This window comes from Antedon mediterranea, chromosome 7, assembly GCF_964355755.1.
Source record: "Antedon mediterranea chromosome 7, ecAntMedi1.1, whole genome shotgun sequence".
Classification (NCBI taxonomy): domain Eukaryota; kingdom Metazoa; phylum Echinodermata; class Crinoidea; order Comatulida; family Antedonidae; genus Antedon; species Antedon mediterranea.
Genome location: NC_092676.1, coordinates 14,470,318 through 14,495,188, shown reverse-complemented (window position 1 = coordinate 14,495,188; position 24,871 = coordinate 14,470,318). Strand labels below are relative to the sequence as shown.

The 24,871-nt window shown below is 32.7% G+C and overlaps 1 protein-coding gene across 2 annotated transcripts in view; it reads right to left on the bottom strand.

Annotated features, from left to right (window-relative positions):
* Positions 1–11,925: 11,925 nt before the first annotated feature.
* The window catches only part of LOC140053866 (transmembrane protein 135-like), a 63,714-nt gene continuing 50,768 nt past the window's right edge, over positions 11,926–24,871 (bottom strand). Inside the window, exons 12-14 of one of the 2 annotated variants that reach the window (XM_072098594.1) lie at positions 15,749–15,847; positions 15,466–15,533; positions 11,926–12,332 (exon numbers count right to left, since the gene is read on the bottom strand). In XM_072098594.1, coding sequence (XP_071954695.1) covers positions 12,218–12,332; positions 15,466–15,533; positions 15,749–15,847 — 282 coding nt within the window. In that variant the 3' untranslated portion in view covers positions 11,926–12,217. The remainder of the gene's footprint in view (positions 12,333–15,465; positions 15,534–15,748; positions 15,848–24,871) is intronic. The other variant, XM_072098595.1, reaches the window with a different exon arrangement.

Below are 24,871 nucleotides of genomic sequence, written 5' to 3'. Positions count from 1 at the left end.
CTATGAGACATAGGTTATACATCTGAAACTTCTGGCAAGGGTGAATGCTCCTGCTTTGAAAAAATACTATAGTTAAATCAAGGGTATAGGTTTTATGGCTTGGGGAGGTGCACACATCACAACCAAAATCACCTTCTTGTCTCAACAAATTCAATTCAAGTTGGCCTTCAACCATCTCAGCCATTCATCAAGTCGGACGCATTTCACATCAGCCCTGCATCAACTTGGCCTCACATCAACTTGGCCTCACATCAACTCATCCACAAACTAATTGGTCAATAAAGTATGAAACAAAGCGAATGGATAAAATACAGTACTTCAAAATATTCACTTCTTCCAATTTTTTACACAGAAATAGCTGTCCAAGAAGACTGTAAATGATATTAGACAATAACAAAAATAAGTTTACCAACTTATTTTGTTATTACAATATATTAATCAAATAATAATTATTTTTCTTTACTAGGCTTTACCTCTACGTTAATGACGTGCCTATCAGTTCTTGTATTAAAATATAGCAAAGAACACTTAATATTAGCAAGACAGTATTAAAATAATTCAAAGAAAAGCATTAATAGAAAAATAATCACAATATAGGCATATTGCTAATACTAGTTCCATTCCATACTTTTATTAGGGCTGAGTTGACCGATTAGTTTGAGGCCAAGTTGATGTGGCACCTAATTGATCCTGGGATGAATTGACTTTGGCTGACTGACTGGCCCCTGTCTGAAGCCATTTATTTGGTGCTTGTAGAAGATGCAAGTCTGTGCTTGTTATGTGTTAGTAGTGCGTTCATTCATTGGCCGAAGGCTTTGGCATTGTATCTGCCTTATGTCAATCTTATGTGTGTGAGTGTGGATTCAGCCTGGCCCTAAATTTCGAAAATATAATGCTAATGATAGGACATCAAATTAAATTTAGCTTTTATTTTAGGACCTGTGTGCGAAATGTCTTACTCGAAAGTCTCTGGCAGAAATCAGGAATAACTCAGGAGATTAATTAATTGGGACATTATATAGCATTGACATAGGTTGTATCAACAATTTTTGGCAAGCCAGCTTTTGTGGCGCAGTTGTATGGGCTTCAGGTCCTCAACCTGAACCCCATCGTAATCTTAAATGTTTTGTTAATAGTTGAGAGGTTATTTCAAGGCCTGGGCCTTTTGCAAATCCTGGTTTTGTCTATATTTGTTAATGTTACATGTGTTGGCAGTGAATCAAAATGTGTGCATTTATCCTATGTTGTCATATTTGTGATTGCCAATACTTTTCTCTATTCATTGTTTAAGGATGTATATGTATTCCGCCAGATCCGTGTCCAAGGGGTTGTAAACATCTGGCTTTTTCAAAGTTGTAGATTTTTGTAGATAATTCATCTATTCTTTGTAAATGGCTTGTGTAGGAAGTGTGTCATGGTTTTTGTGAATGCTGCATTGGAAAATGTTTATATATGTTTTTTGTTTTGCTCAGTTGCTTTTTGGTAGTATTATATTAAATGTAACTTTCATTTTAATAAATAATCAGTAATGTTTTTGGTTAGATATAATAAATACAAAGGACAACTATAAAACAATGCCAAGTAGAATAAATAAATACATAAATGGATACGTACAGATTCAGAATATCAAAACTCAGGATATTTATTGGTACTAAAAATATTTATTGGTACTATATAAACAAATTGATTTTTTTTAAATGATTTTCTGCATGTACACTATGTATTCATCAAGAAATGTTTTACTATTCTGTAAATAAATTATTTTTAAAAGTTTATATGAAAGAAAATAACTAGATCAAATAATAAAATAGACAGAGGAAAGTTTGGTATATTACCGTCGAACTCTGTCTGGTATTGTTTTTAATGGTAAAAATGAATTTGGGACCTTTGGACCTCACAAAAAGTCTATTGGGAGATTCTAGTGAAATGAAAGACTTGAATAAATCTGAGATCAAAGTACATGGTCTCTTGTTGCATCACACACAGCTCCTACAAATTAATTTTACAAAACAAACTAGCATGACTGGTCGCGGTTGTCCAGTACCAGAGCAGAAACACAGTTTTAGGGTTTTTGGACACCAACATGATATAGGGGATTGTTGCTGTTGCAACCCTTTGACCAATTGTGTCAAATAAATAAATGAGAAATGAAAGGTGCTGGGCTCCTATATAAATTAGGAAGATTAATGACAAGAACTTTGGCCTAGCCATATAATACTGGCAAAGACATGCATTATTAAAAACATTATTTAATAGTATATAGATTAACATAACTTTTAGATTTTGTTTTCCGGAACAATACAATACAGTAATTCAAATATAAAAATTATATATTTCAATATCACAAATACTTAAAAACTATGGTTGTTGTGGTTCAATTTTTTAGAAATAATTAAAATTAGGAAATTATTCCTTGACATACAATTTACATTTGTATTTACAATATTATTACAAGTTGATCTGTGGCAAAAGACGTTCAAAAACTGTGCTTGATTGAGAGCAGTGCTTTTAGCATAGGCTAGCAATTAAATTGTTCTTTGATCTTACCTCTGTTGCAAGTCCTGTCATTTGTCCATGAGGAGTTTTAATTGAAATTAAATGAAAGTATTCCACATTATGAATGTTATTGATTTATATAATTTGAATGGCACATTATTATTTATTATACTGTATTATTTCAATAAGACCACAGTAGGTGTCCATGTCCATCTGTATTTAGTTCTGCAGTTTTATCATGTAGATGTTTATTCCTGTATACAATTTTTATATTTGTACACTGTTATCATGGAATTATTTATTTATTTGAGATTGATGTAACATTATTATATTATATATTATATATTCTAATTTGCATGTACATCTTTTTTTAATATTCAGAAAGGAAAGTGATTTTTAAATACAGCATAGACTTGTGGATTAAAGGTTGTTAGCAGGTGGGTATCTGATAATGATCAGGTAACTCCCCTAGGGCATAGGTAAAGGAAGCTTTTGTCAGGGGGTAGAATTCAGTGCCTAGTCACATACACTGACTCAGCAACAACATGATCATGTGTTGTCACGCAAAGTGAACAGGGCAATCCACTTTTCAGGTGTTCATAATAATTACTTAGATAGGCCTATATTCATTCCCTATGACATAGCACATACCAACAACTAAATTCATAGAAAATCAAAAGAAATACAAGTAATAGCCAAAATATCTCTTAGAAGAGTCTATATTCCAGAAGACAATAGAAATTAGTATCCTATTCTGTTTATTGATTCGTCTTGCCTTCAATGCTCAGACGTGTTTTGATGATAAAACATATTTATAAAATACATGGATGATCTCATGTCACAGTATATCAATAATGGCTTTACAGAATTTTATTGTATTTGTGTAAATATTACCAATTAAATGTTATGCCAAAAGAATTTTCTGAAATAATACAGATTCAACTTTACCCAGTTAAAATATTCAAATGCTGCTTCCTTCCTTACTAAAAACAATATCAATTTGTTATAGTTTTATAATGCTGCACAAAGCACTAGGTTTATATCAAATTCAATATGAATGTTAGTAAATGTATTAAATTATACTGTGCATGTCTGAAATTGTTGGATTATGAAAATTCAATGAATAATTGATGATAATGCTTATGTTATCGCAAGTTAATTATATTATGTAATAAACGATTACAGGTGGTAGTCGAGCATTCCTTCATAATGATGGTGCTAAGAAATGTGTAAATGTATGTTAACACAGTAACAAATTTTTGGTCCATTATATTTAATATATTAAATAGTTCAGAATTGAATTGGGTCTACTGTTATTATGTTTAAATATAACTAAGTTTTAACATGGTCATTTTGGGACATTAGTACACCGCAGTATTCAATAATGAGTATTTAAATGATTTGGATCATTGTATTACATATAGATATATTGTTAATTTTTTTAAAATGTTCTGTTGTTGAAATGTAAATAAAATTGTCTTTATAATAAGTACTAGTAAATATGATAGGTATCGCACAAGATATAGTTTTCTTTTTGTAACAGAATTTCTTGAAGTTTATTATACATTTTTTTTGTAATATTAAAACAGAAGTTAGTGTGGATCCTGTAGATGTAGAAAATTTACCAAAACAACTTCTTTCCAGCACCATTTGTAACAGTACTAGATTGTGAGCTACTTTACTAGTAAGGCTATTAGAAGCATGCATAGTAAGTTAAGATTAAAACATTTTAAGTAATATATGTTGATGCAGGCTATGTGGCTAAAAGAATTAATTAAGTCAGAAATCTTGAAAATGTTGATACAGATTCATTAATTAAAAGTGGCATTACTAACAAAAACATCCATCATATTTTTATTTTATCAAATATATTTATTATAAAAAAAAAAATCCTTGACAATCACAATAGAACCAATAATATAATATGACTGTGATGAGTTGAGTAATCCATGATAATGCGGACACATTTTAACAAGATGATCGAAAATGTTAGTAAACCAGACGAAAGAAAATTTTCTGAGCACAAAATGGCCCGGGTCAACCTTCGTTTTCAGGAACTATAATAGGCATGTTTTTTCACCAATTTGCAGTAAATTTTGACATATACAAAATGGCCCAAAACATGAATTTAATTGATTAGAAATTGATTTTTAGGATTTTAAATTTCTAAATAATTTTTTGGATGTTGGGTAGTTTTGGGTAGAAACTTAACCTTTGATATGAATTATACTTTTTTAAAAATATGCTTTCCAACGCCACGGTATGATCAATTATAGAATTTCATAAAATCATGCGTAGTTACGCTGCGCAATTCTGCCATCATCCAAACCTTTATTTTGGCAAGTTCATATAAATTGCTGTACATTGAATTCATTTTTTATAAAAGATTTAAAAAATCATCAAAACCCAACCCATCACAAGCAGACGTATGCGCCCCAGGTTTCTTGTTTGTCTGTTTGATTTATTCGGTCTCGAACAACATACTAGGATAACCCATGAAGCTGAAATAGCTTATTTCCAATAGGGTCCTTATTACAAAAAATGTGATTTAAAAAAAAAAAAAAAAAAGGTTCGTAACTTACTATCAGTATTTTCTTGTGTGTGTAGGCATTGAGAATTTCATTTTTAAGAAATCTAAAAAACAGAGACCCCATAAACTTCTTAATAATATGTTATATAGGGCCAGAGGTGTGGGCTGGTTGCTGTCGGGGGGTGCAAAATTGTAAATGCGAGCTGATCTGTAGAATAATAGAGTTCGGCCATAAACAGTAAATTCTAACGTTTCACAGGGGTGCCCCCCCCCCACCCCATATATTTGCAAAGAATGAAAACGGACAGAAAAGTTTTTAAAAAAGGAGTAAAAAAGACTACAGTATATATTTTATTATATTATGCAATAAATTATATTAACTTAAAAATCTGTGCATGCAGACTAATACGTGTCTGAATTGCCTATTTTCACCTGAAAAATACATGCATTTTAGTCACTGGATGTAACATGATATCGGCGCATGTATCGTACTTATACAGCGAGCTGGGGCACAAACGATTCGTACAAAGGACACCGCCAGACAACTGCTTATGCCTACCTATTGTTTATAACAGTGGCACTCAGCAAGCATAAAGTGTATATACGTCAAACATGAACGCTGTAGTTACCTACAGTATATGTGGCTATGAAGCATAGTGTATCATCATGATAGAGGATATGTTAATATTACGTACGTTGCATTGAACTTAAATGAAATGCAATGCAATCAAAACAAAATAAAAGTAAATGATTATCATCGGCAACAAAATGTTATCATCCTTTAACTGCCTATGTGTTTACCAGATGGAAAAGGTATGATTGTATTACTCATTGGTAGCATGCTACATATGAGAGAGTGCCTTTTCCTGCAAATTAGAGGTGCCATTTATCATTTCCGGTCATCTGGGGCGTCATTTAACAAAGTTCGCTTCGCCACACAGGTTGTGTCGACGGCCCCACAATAGCACTCTTTTCCGCCATATGCAAACACAGACTTGTGCGAATCGCCCTGTTGTGACACTTTTACTCAAAATAGGCCTATGAGGAAAATGTCACCTTTTAATAGGCTACTACCTCAGCTTTCATATTTAAAATATCAATTGTTAATACATTTATAATAACATGATAGTGCCATTTCCGACCATCTAGAGGTATCATATTTTCAAAATTTCAGTGTCTACTCTTGTTGCCCCTCCTCCCTTTCACAAAATCCTGGATTCCCCTGTTTCATTTTGTTTCAATGTCATGGATCTACAATTTTTTTTCATATTTAGAATAATAATTTCATAAATAACAACATATCAAAAGTTCAGCATAATTATGGTGAACAATGACGGTTTTATTTCTGTACTTTATTTTAATATACGCTGTGTGAGTGATTTGGTCAGGGTGAACGTTACGCTGTGTGAGTGATTTGGTCAGGGCGAACGTTACACGTTTAAATTACAGTATCCGCAACGTCTAAAAACTGTACCACATGATCCTATTTCACCAATCATCATGCTCTGGGTTACAGATGAATCATCATGCTCTGGTTACAGATGAGGGAATCATAGAGAGGTGTAATCCCAGAGAGGTGTAATAAGCTGAAAGCTAGAGGGCATACTCCAGACTTGAAAGTCAGAGTCATATATATATATATATATATATATAAATGCCTGTATATATATATATATATATTAGCTCTACTTTACCGTATTGAGCACTTTTTAGACGGTTACATTGAACCGAACATTTATATATATATATATATATATATATATATACAGGCATTTTTGCGCTACTGCCTGGGGCAACTTACAGAAAAAAGTTGCTGTCAATGGTATTTTTGTGCATCCCAATGTTTAACAGGTGCGAAAGGAATTAACCGTGTGGCTCCGGTCTATGGATAAAGTTGCTGTCATTGCTGTTTTAACATTCTATACAAATATGCGGACAATGTCCAACAACGTTTATCTGTGTGGCCTTTCACATGAATAAATCTGTTTATTGCTCCTCCTATTTGGTGTCCCCAGGGAAAAACCCTTATCAATATGTATTTCTTGCTTAACTCTATATTTAGAATGTACAGAAGCCATATTTGTTATACCTTGTCAAGTATTTCTTAAGCTCTCGTTTTCAAAGGTTGCTTCTATTTTACTCCTAGCTTTAACTACAAGAATGGCACATATCACTTCCCTGTTCATTAATTTATATTCATATTTAGTTTTGATAAAAAATAAATGCTTCTTTTTGTTAATAATGTCCTTAAGTTTCTTAGCGATCCATGGCTTGTTTTGATGAAATTACCTATTCAACAGTTAAATTTATTATTATTAATACTAGAGTGTAAGATCGCTTCGCTCGCTCGCTCCTCCTCTAGGAAGTGTAGACGATGGTTCTCGGAATGATAATGACTTGGGTAAAAAGGTTTTAGAAGGACGTTCTCCTTGTACGTTTTCTGTCGGTTATCATTATTGAAAATGCTTGACATTTGTAACTAAACCTACTCTGTTTCACAGTGTCTTAGATGATTAATAACATTTAAAGTATAGTGTTTATTGTTTGGTAGGAGGTAGGAGGTGGGGAGGTGGAGTTCATTTGAGGGAGGTGCTTATTCGAGGGATATGTTTAATTTTTTAGTTTATATTGATTTATAATCAAATGAAAGTTACAATAAAGAATAACAATGCTTGGGAAAAAAATTGTAGATAACAGTGCGATGAATATTAACTACAAATAGTGTTATTATAAATATAATACAATATTGTTTGTATAAATGTGGATGAGCGTTTATTAGATAGTTGGGTTGGAGGGGGGGGGGGGTGTTGAACCCACAAATGTAAAAACGCCCACAAATGTGAAAACAACCACAAATGTGAAAACGCATCACCCACAAATGTGAAAACAACCACAAATGTGAAAACGCATCACCCACAAATGTGAAAACAACCACAAATGTGAAAACGCATCAACCACAAATGTAATAAACAGCGCCCACAAATGTGAAAACGATCATCGCCCACAAATGTGATAACGCCCACAAATGTAAAAAAAAAAGAGAATTTTTCGGCCACAAATGTAAAAAAAAAAAATCAGATGAAATTTAATTCTAGACTCAAACAATTTTGATCGAGGTACTACATTATATCATGATTGTATTGAGTTGTTTCAATAATTGTTTGTTCACGATACGTCTGTTAGGGTCGTGGTTAACGCGTTGGATTATTATAATTTGCTGCTCATGCACGCGATATTTGCACGTAAACTCGTTTGTTTAATGAACGTAATAGTTCAAGACGATATTTGTTATTTGCTGCGCGCGTGCACGATACTTCAAGGTCAAGGCCATGTTATATCATTGTTGCTTCTACTGTGTGGTTGTTGGCTTACTATTATGTACGTATAGTTATAAGTCGATGTTCGATATTTTTTTTTTTGCGCGCACACGATACAACAAGGTCAAGGTTAAATTGCTACTTGTATGTAGTGTGTGGTTATTAACTCGTTGGCTTACTGTTATGACTTCTAATGCTCATACAGTGTTATAGGCATCTCCAATCAAGTGTAAGCCTACTATTAGTAGATAACATTATTTAATCGCATTGCAACTCAAATATTTTGTTAGGTAATTCATGAAGCCAGTTTGTTCCTCATTAACAATACCGTTATACCTTGTACGTTGACTTATTTACTTATAATTATATTATACATAAAAATTGTCGAATATACGTTTGATAGTAAATCAGTTAAATTGTAATGCATTCAATAGGTAATATTATTCTCCGTATATCTTTATAATTATCCTCTAAAAATAGATATACAAATTAAACAATAAGCATCAGATTAAACCACGAATGTAAATAGTAGTAGGCCTATAGTAGGAAGTTTTGTCCATTAGTATAATTGTTATAGATTTCATAGTATGTTTTATAGAATACATGTTCGTGACAAGTTTGATACTATCGTATCGTGTATTATGTTTGGTTGGATATTGGTGTTACGGTATTATTCTATGTTACAATTTGTTTATCGCTCTAAAATAAAGAAATATTCTTTTATTAGTTGTTCTTGCTCTAGCTCTTGTATTATTATCTTGTGGTTATAGTTTTGTAAAAAAATTGAACATTAGGAACTACTGCAACAACTGAGCGACGAGTATAGCATTGATCTTGTAGTATCGTGTACACCGAGCATCGACTTGGAGCTATAATACGTACATAATACTAATATAGTAAGCCCAACTGCACTTCAAGCAGCAATGATATATGACCTTGTAGTATCGTGTACGCGCCCAAAAACATCGAATCGAGCATCGACTTGGAACTATACGTACATAACAGTAAGCCAACGAGTTAATAACCAACAATGATATAACATGGCCTTGACCTTGAAGTATCGTGCACGCGCGCAGCAAATAACAAATATTGTCTTGAACTATTACGTTCATTAAACAAACGAGTTAACGTGCAAATATCGCGCGCACGAGCAGCAAATGATAATAATCCAACGTGTTAACGACGACCCTAACAGACGTATCGTGAACAAACAACTCAATACAATCATGATATAATGTTTGTCTGAATCTAGCATTAAATTTGATCTGATTTTTTTACATTTGTGGGCGAAAAAGTCCCTCTTGTTTTTACATTTGTGGGCGTTATCACATTTGTGGGCGATGATCGTTTTCACATTTGTGGGCGCTGTTTTCACATTTGTGGTTGATGCGTTTTCACATTTGTGGTTGTTTTCACATTTGTGGGTGATGCGTTTTCACATTTGTGGTTGTTTTCACATTTGTGGGTGATGCGTTTTCACATTTGTGGTTGTTTTCACATTTGTGGGCGTTTTCACATTTGTGGGTTCAACAAGGGGGGGGGGGGTTTTATTCAAAGTGATGTTTTATTTGGGAGGCGTTTATTCAAATAAATACCATCCTAATAGTTAATACGTTGTTAAATTTAAACATCTATTAAAACTTACTTCCGCGACAGAGTGGGCCATTTCGGCCCAAGAAAGAAGATGGCTTGCAACACGGGCAGACATCCCGGTCCTAACAGATAGCCTACAGTTATTCCTGCCAGCTTACTCAATAAAACTCGGCTATCGGTATTTCACTCGATTTAAAACAAAATGTCTTATCATCAGATCTCCCTATGTAATTTTATAATACTATTCCCCACAATATATTCCGATGCTTTATGGCGTATATTTAATTTGATCTTTAATCTTTAAATTAATTTGCAGTATAATTTCCGAAAATAAACAAAAAACTAAGATGGCTATAACCAGGTTGTTGCAAGGTGAACTCATCGTGAACCCGGAAATTACTTCGACCGGCGTACAATTGAAATTGAGTTGAAAATCTACCGATGATATCAGACATTTTGTTATAAAAACCTTTATAATATCTTCCTAAGAAAGATAGAAATATGGAACAATATCGTAATACAGTAGAACCTGTGTTTTACGTTCCCTGGATTTTACGTACGCCTAAAATAACCGATGACGTCATCATTTTCTTACATTGAGGGCGCAATTTAACAACAACAAACAAAGCCATGGCTGTGTAAGGAATTCTGCTGTATGAGACAAGCTACACACGTGCATTCCCCCTACAGCAGCGACTGTTTTTATTAATAGAAAATACAAGAACATTGATATTAAACGCACAGGCTGTATAATACTGTACTTTTCTAGTTAGGCCTCATATCTTGCTAGGCCTGCTAGCCTGGCCTGAATAGTCTAGGCCTAGGCCTACGTATTTGGGGTCAATTTAAGGTCAACCTGGATTTTACGAATCTCTTGTTTTAGGTTCTACTGTAGTGAAAACTAATGTTATCAAATTTACATTTCACGGTACATCTGAGATAGATCATAAGGTAGGTATCCAAGGCAGAGATTTGTACCGAAGTCTTTCCATTGTGCTCGCCTATGTTAGAATTAACCATAATTTATATATAGATACGCGGTAAATACTTATACGATTTCATCCAGATCCGGAAACGATCTGGAAAATTGTAAAAAACTTGCTAATCGGTGCAGTCAAAACACCCTCTTAGGGTTTCAATATACAATATCGGAAAAGTGAACTAATGTTATCAAATCTACGTTTCGCACTACATCTGAGAGAGAGAAGGTAGGTATCCAAAAATGTGTCAAAATTAAGCATAATTTATATATAGATAATAAAACAACACTTAATTGGCCAAACTGCGAAGTATATACTTCTTTGTTTTATTTGTGTTGGCAATAACATCCTAAACAAACTGACCATTCCTATTGATTTTCAAGAAAAACGTACTGTATAATACAGTATGCTTTTCTATAATACAGTATGCTTTTATTAAGCTTTTGTGACTAATACTATTGGTCACAAAAGCTTCTCATAAAATTTCAATCTGTATCTTCTTCAATGTGAAACAAAATACTAAACAACACGCCCATATTGCTATCTGAATTTTTCTCAGTTTCTTGTTGTTTGCCTTTAGTGCTTTTGTAGAGCAAGTCTAAGATGATTCTCTTGACTAATGATGTTATATTGATTGATCAATTGGAAGCAATACAAAGGAGGGTACTTAGAATAATTCTTGGTATAAATTATATAAGCTATGAAAATGCTCTCAGTGTATGTAATTTAGAAACCCTCGCTACTAGAAGAAAAAACCTATATCTAAGGTTTGCTGAAGACCTCGAAAGTCAGCATATTTTCAACCATTGCTACAGCCTAGAAATAAACCGTACAACTTAAGAAAGACCAACCCATATCAACAAATAAACGATATAAAAATAGCCCTTTACTATACCTAATTAACCTGTTGAAAGAATAATTACATTTAGTCAAAATTGCCGTCATCAACCAATGTGAAATAATAAACAAATAATACATAAGTTTTAATATAGATATTTTATTAGACCGTGATTTGTAACAATTTCTTTGATATTTCAATGTTTTTCTAATTTTCATATTATGTACTTTATCGAATTCCATTTTAATATAAGATATTCTTTTAATGTGATAACTTTTTTATATGTGCAATATTATTTTGTAAAATTTTACACAATTTAGCAAATTTTCGTTTTATTAAATAAAACCCTTGAATATAGTTCTTAAACTGATTTGATTGTTGAATTGTAATAATAGGTTTGTAATAAGTTTGATTTTTTATTGGTGGTAGTAGTAATAGTTGTGTTTATTATTTTACTGTTGAATTATTGTGGTTGTAGAGATGTAAATCTTAGATCATAATCTGGCCAGTCATCAGGGTAAAGTTGAGATGCATGTGTTCCCATTTGGTCTAATAGTTTACGGTTCATTTGTCTGAATCTGAAATAAAAATCAATAAATCCATGACATGATAACCATGAATAAACAATGTTAAAATGAATAAACTACATATTTTAATAATATAAGTAGTTCTTTGATAGTAAACCAATAAAACTTACGTTGGCAAGACAGTTTCGTCTAGCTGTCAGCTTGACTTCTTCAGTTGCTATGATGCGTTATGGCGCCGATTGGTCTCCTTTCCAGCCACTAGATGATTTTGTTGTGTAGCCTAGGGGACCAGTCGTCGTCAGAAGCTGATCGTAAATGTGAGATAGTTGGTGCGCGCCTTCGTCTCTATTCATCTTTGTATTTTTATTTTGCTTTCTTATGCTGATGCTTTCTTTAATTTTACGTTTAAGCCAAACTTGTTCTTTGTGTAGTACCTCTATCTTATCCCAGTTAGGTATGTGGTTGTGTGTGGTCATATGGTCCGTGATTGCTGATTTATGTAAAATGGAGGACGAAACTTTCCGTGATGCACGCGTCTGCATGTTCTGTGTGTTTTCCTCAACATCTTTCTTGTGCTCTTTAATTCTGGTTTTGAGTGCCCTACCCGTTTCCCCAATATACACCATCTCACAGTTGGTGCACCCCACTTTGTAGACGACACCACAGGAATCCTCTTTGCATGCTTTATCTTTCGGTCGGACGATTAAGTTTTTAATTTTGTTAGATGGTTTAAAGTATGTTCGTATGTTATATTTTTTAAATGTTCTCTTGATTTTCTCTGACAGGCCTTGAATATATGGGATGGATATCGACCCTCTTATATCTTCTGTTTCGGGTTGTTTGTCCGTTTTTTGTTTATCTAGGTTACGTTGTACCTTTCTAATCGTCCATGTAGGGTAGTTGCATTGTTTAAGTGAAGTATGTATCATCTCAGTTTCGTTCTGTTTGTCTGGATTATTTGTGATTATCGTGTTACATCTGTGTAGAAGTGTGCGGATAACGGATAACTTGTGTTGTAGAGGATGATATGAGTTAAAGTCCAAGTATTGATTGTTGCCTTCCCCATCAACTAGAATTAGCGTATCCAAGAATGGGATAGAGTTGTCTGTTAAGGACATTTCTTCGCAAGTGAAATTAATGTCATCATCGATTTTGTTTTAGTGTTGTAATAATGGTTGTGTCGCATCCTTGGGAATTATTGTTATAATGTCATCTACATACCTTTTCCACATCCTCGGTTTTATGTCGGTGTGAGCTGTAGTTATTGCCTCATTTTCCAGCCATTCCATAAATAAATTCGCAACAATCGGAGAACATGGACTACCCATGGCCATACCTGAATTTTGCTGGTAGATATCCCCTCTGAAGCTGAAATATGTGGTGGTGAGGACCAATTGAAGCAATTCCATAATGTCGTTGATATGTAACCACGTTCTCTCTGATAGTTGTTTATCACAGTGTAAGCGTTCTTCAATTATTTTGAGGGACTTGTTGACTGGTGTTTTGGTAAATAATGACACTACATCATAAGAGACCAATGTTTCATTTGGCTGTAACTTAATGTCCTTTATGTCATTGACAAATTCAAGCGAATTGGTAACATGATGGATGCTGTTTCCAACTAGTGGTACGAGAATGTCGGCTAAGCTTCGTGACAAATTGTACATAATGGATCCCGTATAATCGACTATGGGACGTAACGGATTATTCATTTTATGGATTTTTGGTGTGCAGTAAATTCTTGGTGTGATGTCCGACGTGGGGTACAAGTAGTGTTTTTGTTTGACAGTGATTTTCTTTTCTTTGAGGAGTCTCGTGATTACAGTGATAAGTTTTTTCTTGTTGCGAATTTATTTATGGAATGGCTGGAAAATGAGGCAATAACTACAGCTCACACCGACATAAAACCGAGGATGTGGAAAAGGTATGTAGATGACATTATAACAATAATTCCCAAGGATGCGACACAACCATTATTACAACACTTAAACAAAATCGATGATGACATTAATTTCACTTGCGAAGAAATGTCCTTAACAGACAACTCTATCCCATTCTTGGATACGCTAATTCTAGTTGATGGGGAAGGCAACATCAACACTAAAGTTTTTAGGAAAGCCACCCACACAAATCAATACTTGGACTTTAACTCACATCATCCTCTACAACACAAGTTACCCGTTATCCGCACACTTCTACACAGATGTAACACGATAATCACAAATAATCCAGACAAACAGAACGAAACTGAGATGATACATACTTCACTTAAACAATGCAACTACCCTACATGGACGATTAGAAAGGTACAACGTAACCTAGATAAACAAAAAACGGACAAACAACCCGAAACAGAAGATATAAGAGGGTCGATATCCATCCCATATATTCAAGGCCTGTCAGAGAAAATCAAGAGAACATTTAAAAAATATAACATACGAACATACTTTAAACCATCTAACAAAATTAAAAACTTAATCGTCCGACCGAAAGATAAAGCATGCAAAGAGGATTCCTGTGGTGTCGTCTACAAAGTGGGGTGCACCAACTGTGAGATGGTGTATATTGGGGAAACGGGTAGGGCACTCAAAACCAGAATTAAAGAGCACAAGAAAGATGTTGAGGAAAACACACAGAACATGCAGACGCGTGCATCACGGAAAGTTTCGTCCTCCATTTTACATAAATCAGCAATCACGGACCATATGACCACACACAACCACATACCTAACTGGGATAAGATAGAGGTACTACACAAAGAACAAGTTTGGCTTAAACGTAAAATTAAAGAAAGCATCAGCATAAGAAAGCAAAATAAAAATACAAAGATGAATAGAGACGAAGGCGCGCACCAACTATCTCACATTTACGATCAGCTTCTGACGACGACTGGTCCCCTAGGCTACACAACAAAATCATCTAGTGGCTGGAAAGGAGACCAATCGGCGCCATAACGCATCATAGCAACTGAAGAAGTCAAGCTGACAGCTAGACGAAACTGTCTTGCCAACGTAAGTTTTATTGGTTTACTATCAAAGAACTACTTATATTATTATACGAATCGAAACCAGAAGTACATATTTTAAGTCGTTTAAAATATTACATAAATACAGTATGTTTAGAATTGAAAAATAAAAGATAAATATAAAGTAATAAAAAGCAAAATAGGTAATTTTGTACATACTTGTTACCAGTAAGTCGTAGTAGAAAACTCCAATAGGATGGCCGAATATGATGAGGTTCTAATACAGACTATAGGTATAAATAAAATTTAATATATAGCAACATTTTTTTAATTTACAGTATGTTCTTTCCACAACTGAAATGGCCTACAAACTTGATTTTAATTGACTTACATCATGACAAACAATTGTTATAACGTTTATAAATAAAGATTTCCTGGGCATGGTCATATAAGTTATTTGTTAATGTTAGACAATATAAATTGAAAGATAAGTTTAACTTACAGCATGGAGTACAAGTGATGTTGAAAGTGCATACAGTATAGTGTTTCCATAGGGAATAGGTGGAAAATAACCATCTCTTACACAATTTTCATAAACATTCTACAATTTTAAATACAATATTTTTTACAATATTTTAATTTGAAAACATTGTTCAGGAGGCATTTATTTGGGGGAGGTATTATATTTTTTTGAAATATGTAAAAATAAATACTCCCTAAATATGAATTGATAAAATACAGTAACAATTGTATCAATATGCTTATAAATTATAGATCATGGAAGCCAATGAATTTTACTAAAAATATAAATGTACAATATTGTGTATAATACATGTGGCGAGGGTAGTATATATTTTCCATCTTTAATGTGGACTTGCACTGGTATTTAAATTCCTAATTATCCTTACAGTTGACAGCAGACAAACATTTTATATAGGACAAAGCATACTTAAAAACTTCAAAACAAGCATGATGAATGCTGCGACAATTGTTTTCTTTTCTCAATATCGATGTGCAAATCTTTTTTCAATTCAATTTGTACGGTAAGAGTATTTGCAAAGTTCAGAATTGTGAAAAAACTTTTAAAAAGTATCCTGCAGTTTGCAAATGTCTAAAATGTGAAAGGACTTGTGACGGACTAAATATCCATGTACTACAGTTGATAAATGTTTATAAGCGACACGAGGCAGGGTCTTTTGTGCTACACAAGTTACTAATTAAATTACTTAAATCATCATCATCAATTGGGAAAATTGTTCTATTTAATATAACTTTTTTAATCCTAACCCGTCTAGCATCTTTTATAAATATTTTGTGCTGGATGTAATTCTGTGTATATTGGCGAAACTTGTCAACATTTATCGAGTACATGGATATCTAGTCCTTCACAAGTCCTCTCACATTTTTAATATTTAAAAACTGCAGGATACTGTCATAAAAAATCTTTTCAAAAGTTTTTTCACAATTCTGAACTTTAAATAAACATTACCATGGCCCTACAAATTAAATTAAAAGAAGCTTTGCACATCAATATTGGGAAAATCAAACAATTGTCGCAGCATTCATCACGCTTGTATTTAGGTTTTGAATACGCTTGGACCTGTACCAATGTCTGCTGTTATTAGGAATTTGAATACCAGTGCAAGTTCACTAAATAATTAAGTACTGGAAAAGTTACTAATTACATTACTTGAATCAAAAGAAGCTTTAAACATCAATTGTCAGCTGTAATAATGATTACAAATACAAATATTGCATCACTGAATTTAGATACCGGTGCAAGGTCAATAAAATAAGTGCATCTAATGACTTTATGACAAAAACCTTCATTACAATGAATACAAACATTATCATTTGCTTTCATTTAATGTATTATTTAGCATTACTACTACAAGTAGTTCTGAGATAGCATTTACAAGCTTTAATTGTAACACAAATTTAAAATTTATTTTTGATATCCACTCCCAGAAAAAATCAAGCATATGTTACATAAATATTTGTTATTCATTAAATTAATGTTACCAAAATAATGGAAACAGTGAGTTTATTTTCCATATATTTTGTAAAATAATAACTCAAATGACTTTTAATGATAATCAATGTGTTGTATGGTTCATCAGCTTTAAATTGAGCCTAATTCCAAAAGAATTGATGCATTTATATATTGGTAAAAGTACATGAAAAAATAGGTCATTGACCTCTGACTCGAAAGTACATCAGCAGAAAATGAGAGCGCTTTAAGAGTACACTTAGGCTACCTTTAACTAGAATCTTTAAATTTCAAATAATTTAAAAGGAATACGATCATTTGTGATTCATAGATCGCTTTTAATAGTGCAGGTGAAAGATTGTTGTGATTAATTTTTTTACATTTGGATGGTTTAGGCCTCGTTTTTCTACATAATTTATGCAGGCCAAGATACGATATTCTGTTCTTGTTAAAACGGTCATAGACAAGACTTCAATAAGCAAAGATTAAAGCCTATTGTTTCGTCAAACACAAGTTGACATGGCAACTTTAGAACACGGTAATCCTACTATTAATAATGTTAAACCGATCTTTGTTAAAGATGAAGATATTAGATCTAAGGAAGAGGATATTTTCTTTGCGTTGAATCAGGTTATAAATTGTGACTTTCTAGTCGGAGCCCAAAAAATGAGGAATTGATGGAGGATATATGTTAATGACCATGCTGAAAGGGTAAAGGTTATAACATGATCAGGGCTGAACATCAAAGGTAAACTCTTTAATGTGCATGATAGAAAGCATGAAAACCTGCTTGTTGATCAAAGACATAACTCTGTCTGTAAGAGATGAGGAGATTACAGATGCAAAAACATTTGGATGCAAGGGAATTAGCCAAGTGCAATACATAACATTTTGAATAAATGGAAAGCTTTCTCGGTTTCTAAATGGAGATCATGCTGTGTTTGTTGAAACCGAAGGCTTTTTCATAAGGACCAGAAAGTGATAAGAAATGCTTTAAATCGATTTGCCAGGTCATAAAGTATATGAATGTCTAACAAAGTTAAAAGAAATAAGATGTTATACCTGTAACAAGATTGTACATGTCTTAAGTAAGTGTTAAGAGTTTTTAAATGAAAAAGCAAATACCAACGATTCTTTGGAACTGGACGAGAAAGTACAACAGATAATGAGAGAAGCTATCGAAAAGGGTAAGAACAGCGATGACGACACACAGACAGGACAGCATTCCAACAGCAAAAAAGAGAAAAAGAAAGCAAAAGAGTGTGAAAAAAAAGGAGGATCAGGAAAACAAAACATCAGAAAAAACAGCAAAAAGTACGAAAGGAATGCGACCGATTACAGACTTTGCCACAAATATTGTACCAGAACAAGACAAATATGAACTTGTTGCAGCGGCTAGACAAAAGAAAGAAAATAAAGTGGTGAAAATAACTGGAAAAGAAAGAGAAAAAATCGAACTCCGTAAGTTAAAAGATGGTGTTATGTTTACAATGACACCTTTTTTTAAAAATATGTATTATAAAGTACAGTAAATTGATATTTTTTTTAAAAGATAAAACAAAGAAAAAATATATAATAATGGAAGGAAAACAACAAAATAAAAATCGGCCCCTACAACTAATCTCTTTGAATGTTAATGGTTTAAGAGAAGAAAGGTTTGGTTTGAAGAGCAAAAAAACTGATATAATTCAAGAAACACATTTTGACAAAGCCAATTTTAATGTTTATAATAAAATATGCAAAGGAGTTTGGTATCTTTAGTTTTAGTAATAGTTTTGGAAAAAACAAATAGCAGAGGTGTATCCATTCTATTTAACCCAGGCTTAGATTTAGAAGATTTTAACATAAAATATGTTGACGCAGAAGGCAGAATACTTATTGTAAGCTTTAAACACAAAAGTACAGTTTTAAATTTAATTAATATTTATGCACCAAACAATTATAAAGAAATAGCTTTATTTTTTACAAAGCTTGAGAAGAAAATTAATTGTTTATGTAATATAAAAAAGCAGTATAATAATAATGGGAGGAGACATGAACTGCATATTAGAATGTAATATTGACCAAAAATACAGTGCAAACTATTTTGACAATTCACCAAAAATTGTATGTATAAACACAACCTCATAGATATGGTAGATAAATAATGATATTGGTAAATCTCAATATACATGAGACGGAAAAATGTTTATAGAAGACTAGATTTTTGATGCATTTCAAACTCTGTGCAAAAATGGTGAAATAGTTAGTACTGATATCAGACCTGCTATTTGTTCTGACCATCTAGCAATATCACTTAAAATTCAGACAAATCAAGAAAAAAAGGGTCCTGGAATATGAAAACTTATTAATAGCTTATTAAATGATGAAGAATTTGTTAATCATTATTAAGATAATAACAGTGTAAAAAAAATCATTATGATTTAAGTCCAGATTTACTTTGCTAAAATGGCTATATAGCCACTAACGGCCAACTTTGTTGAAACCAGGAAGTTGGAGGGTGAATGTGTGAACTTATCGTTAACCCGGAAATTACTTCGACCCGCGTACAATTGAAATTGAATTGAAAATATACTGATGAAATAAAAAAAAACATTTATAATATCTTCCTAAGATAGAAATATGGAACAATAGCGTAGTTCTGAAAACTAATGTTATCAAATCTACGTTTCACTGTACATCTAAGATAGATAAGGTAGGTATCCAAGGCGGAGATTTATACCGAAGTTTTTCCATTGCGCTCGCCTATGTCAGAATTAACCATAATAGATACAAGGATGCCCTCTTTCGGCATTACTTTTTTTTAATAGCTGTAGAGCCAATGGCTATCAATATAAGAAACAATATTCATTTTAAAGGTATTATACTGCCTTCAAAAGGGTATACCGGTAATGATAAACAGGAATTAAAAATTCCTCAGTTAGCAGATGATACTATAATTTTTGTTAGGGATGAAATGCGTATTGAAGCTTGTTTAAATACAATAGACTTGATTTGTAAGGTTGCAGGAATGTCAATTAACAAAATAAAAAACAAAAGGAATGTGGATAGGATCTTCAAAAAGCAACGTTCATAAACCTTTTGCAATACAATGGGTTGATGAGCCTGTCAAATTCTTAGGTGTTTTTGTTGGTTATGATAAAACAAAATGCCACAAAAAAAACTGGGTTGAAAAGATTGACATTTTTGAAAATGTGTTAAAAAGAAATTTAAGTATTTTTGGTAAAGTAATGGTGATAAAAACACTGGCACTCTTCAAACTAGTCTATAATGCTAGTATAATATAGAGGTACCCAAAAATATTGTAAATGAGGTTAACAGTATTATTTTAAAGTTCATTTGGAATGGAAAAGGAGAAAAAATAAAAAGAGATATTATGTTTCAAGAAATTAGACACGGAGGTATAAAACTAACTGATTTTAATTCAGTTGTTAAATCATTAAAATTAAATTGGATAAAGCGGTTACTTTCCGATCCAGGAAAGTGGAAGTGTATTCCGCTTTTTTTTTACATCCTGTTAAATACTTATCTGAAATTTTGCAAATAGATAATAAAAACGAGTTTTTAACTTATATTCCAAATTTCTATAAAGAAATTATATCAATTTGTACACAATATAATAATTATTTTTACACTGAACCACAAAGTATAGATGAAATTAATAAACAGATTTTGTGAGGCAACAAATATATTGTGCTAAACAATAAATCTTTATATAATCAAAACTGGATTGATTCTGGAATTACACAAATTAGTGATATTGTTAACAACAACTCTTTTAAGTCTTTACAAGAAATTAAGACATCAAAGAACTGGATTGTTGAATATTTTTGTTTAAAACAAGCAATTCCAAGACATTTTTAATGTTAAAGATAATATTCAGGTAGTATAAGTGAAAAAATATGACTTATATGCTAAAAACGCTTTTACAAGGGATAAATCCACAGAACCAAATGTTCAAACGAAATGGAAAAGAGATCTTAATTTATAATCTTTTGATTGGAATACAACATGGCATAGAAAAGTATATTGTACGAAAAACATAAGTAAAATTGCACAATTTAATTTTAAATTGTTGCATAGAAGAATTTTATGTTGTATCTATGATTCAGATATATGTGACAGATGTAACATAGCAATAGAAGATGAAAGGCACTGTGAAAAAAAGCGTCCTTTTGGTATAATTTTAATGTTAAACTCTTGTAACAAAGAAAATCAGGCGCTTGTTGATTATTCTTGTTTACCTTCGCCAAGGAGGTATATGTTATTGATCGCGTTTGTTAGCAGGATTTCTCAAAAAGTAATTACAAGATCTTTACCAAAATGAATATATAGATAGATATGTGGTCAAGGACCATTCCATTCTATGACCCCACATAAGACAAAAAAAGGATTGGGTTTTCAAATGTACAAAAATATGTCTCACACATAAATCATATTAAGTGAATTATTCCAATCAACGAAATTTCCCCCGATATTATTACCGGTTTCTCAAGAATATGAACTACTCAAAATCCTGTTTAAAGACAATAATAACATCCTCATTGAAAACACTAAACTAAAGGCCAAAATAAAACTCCCAAGACAGGAGCTATGGTACACCGAAAACAACAGACAACCCAACGCTACCGGCCTATATAAAATTAGGGTAGAAATGGAAAAAATTTAAGAAAAAAATCAATAAAACAGAAAGAGACAAAAAACTAACAGCTAATGTTGTCATACATGTCAAGCGAAACAAATAACAAATCTTCAGAACAAACTACAGACAGAAATAAACAAACAGAAAAAGCAAGGGAAACTAAGCAAAATTAACCCAAGTTGCCATTGACGCATCAGACCTCCAAATTGTTAATCAATCAGTCAGAAAGTGTCGTACGCACAAAGTCTTATGAAAAATAATGACACACATCGAGCCTCTGAAAACCCATCTGTACTACTACATAGGAAATTCTCACCTTAAAAAACTTAAAGCAAGTTGTGTTTTACCAAGAGCAGATGTAAGCATTATACACGCATACACTAACGATCAAATTGGAAATGTACTCGATGAAACGGATTGTATAGTGATCCACGAAATAACCAACTCTGTAAAGAAATCAGCTATACAACAGGCTTGGTGCAATCAATTTGGTTTTCAGATGGTGATTTATCATTTAGTTTGAGCTGAAGGAAGCTTAAGAGTGTTAATTCTACTTTTGAGTTCTTTAAGAATTCTTCTGATTGTGTTTGAGCTATTTGCATAGGTGTTATTCTAGGTTGATTTGTGATACCAGGAGTAGATGACATTATTTCGTGATCCATGAATACATGACTCATCCATACCGTAACCGAATTAAAGACGCCAGGTAGACTTGGGTCAGCACTTGGTAGGTTCAAATTGGCCAAGTCTCCCTTCAAAAACAGTATCCATGATGAACTGAATGCTGGTGTGGTCATGATGACTCAGTTGGTGAAATAAATTTAATGAAAATGAAAGAAATCATATTATGAAAATGTTTTTAACAATACTATAGGAAATTAAAAAAAAAACCTGGAATATTATAAATGATATAGTAAATCCGGGTTGTAAAGCCCTTGACTTACATATTTAACCTATCTCTTCATTTTCGGCTTAATACCTGAACAGATAAAGTAAGTAAAGTAATCCCATATAAAAAAGGGGAACGTCAATTAGTCTTGAATTATCGCCCGATATCACTACTACCAACTTTTTCTAAAATCTTTGAACAGATAGTCCATTCTTGATTGTATAATTACTTTAAAACACACAATATACTAAATGATTGGCAATACGGCTTCCGAAACAATCATTCAACCTCCCGCGCTATAATTGATAGGTTAGAAGTAATGCTTTAACAGACAAATCAAAATGATATTCCAAAGAAACGAAAATACTACCCATAATCTTTGAAATATTTGTAACATAGAACCTACTCTAGGTTAACGTCTGGTCAACATTTTATCAGTATACACAGACCATGGATCATTTAGACAAAATTTCCATAACAGATTAAAATATAAAAATAAATTTTAAAATTCAAGTGCCCATATGGTGACGTCAGAACATCTTGTAGGTACAAATTGTACATGAATTGATATCTACAACTCATTAGCTTCCATAAAACATTTTTTTGAAATGGGATTAACCAGCCATCCTGAGGAGCTATAACTGATTAAAAATAGGTATATTTATGCACAAATTTGCATTAAATTACCTATTCTTCAGAAGGTATGAAAAACAAAATCAATTGCAAAAACCATTTTTGTACACTTTGTACGAGCTGAGCGCACAAGTGCATGCACAAAACGCAAAAAAATGTAGAACATTTTGAAATCCTTTAAATGACCCGAAATGTACAAGTATGTATGTATGTAATTTTGCCCATTTTAAATTTTGTTTAGGGAGCCTCTAAGAATAAGTTGACTCGTATCCGCGCGCTGCTATTAACCTGGTTGAATAAACCATAAACATTAAACCATTATCGATAACGTTAAATATATGGTGCACAACAATGCTTGGCAAAACAAATAAATAAATCACAGTTTTAACTCGTGATTGTTTTAATACTAGAACTAGGCCTACTCTACCGCTGTATGTCTACATCGGCGGTCGGCCCATGAGGTTAAGGCATAACCTGTATGTAGCAACAACTTTCAGTTTTACTGCGTTGCATGAATAACGATCGAAGTGCCGAATCTTGGCTGTCACACATTAATACCCTTGAGTATATTGTCCGTTGTTCCATGCTAGCTCAATACAAGCAAGTGGTGATTTGTTGACAAAAATAACGCTCGATTCAATGACTTTTTCATGAAGTAATTTTGTCTGAACTTTAATCAAAGGTCTTGAAAAAACGAACCCACATTAACTTTCCAAATTTTGTACGTACAGTAGGCCCTACATAGTACTATAAAAACAATCGTGTGCGTGTGTACATTTTACCCCTATTTTATAAAATGGAAGGTTCTATACAATTGTTATCAATTTTATACTTGCACGGTCTTTGCCGCGACTGAATTAAGTTGTTTATTTTTTGCATTACTACATATGTAAGGTGTTAGAAAGGGCATTAGGAGTGATTGGCTCGCTGCCACACTGGTAGAAGTGGTAGACTGAGGCCGGTGGTGGCGCGGACGGGTCGATACTCAAGTTCGTTTCTCCCAGCTGGGATTAAAAAATTTAACGATGACTTTAAGAGGTAACTACAATAATTTTGATAACAATAATAATAATATAATATATAATTAATAATGAAATATAAGACACTTTTTAAACCGTTTTGTAATGATCTTTATTTTTAACTTAAATATTTATGAACTGTGATTTTATGATGTACTATCTTAATCATTGTGTATTTTTATATTGTTATTCTACATTTTATACTTTATTTTTATATGATATTTTTATACGATATTTTTATGTGATAAGTGAGCAAATGCAATTTCCAGGGCGTAGACGCAAAAAGGTTCGCGGAACTGGGGTGGCAAATGGTAAAGTAGGTCAAGGGTCATCGATTCATACCAAAATATTTTGAAAAAATTAAGTAGGTCAAGTGTTATAACGTTCGTAAAGCCAGTTACTTATTCGCCGTAGAGGGCGTAGATGCAAAACAATTCGCGGAAATAGGGTGG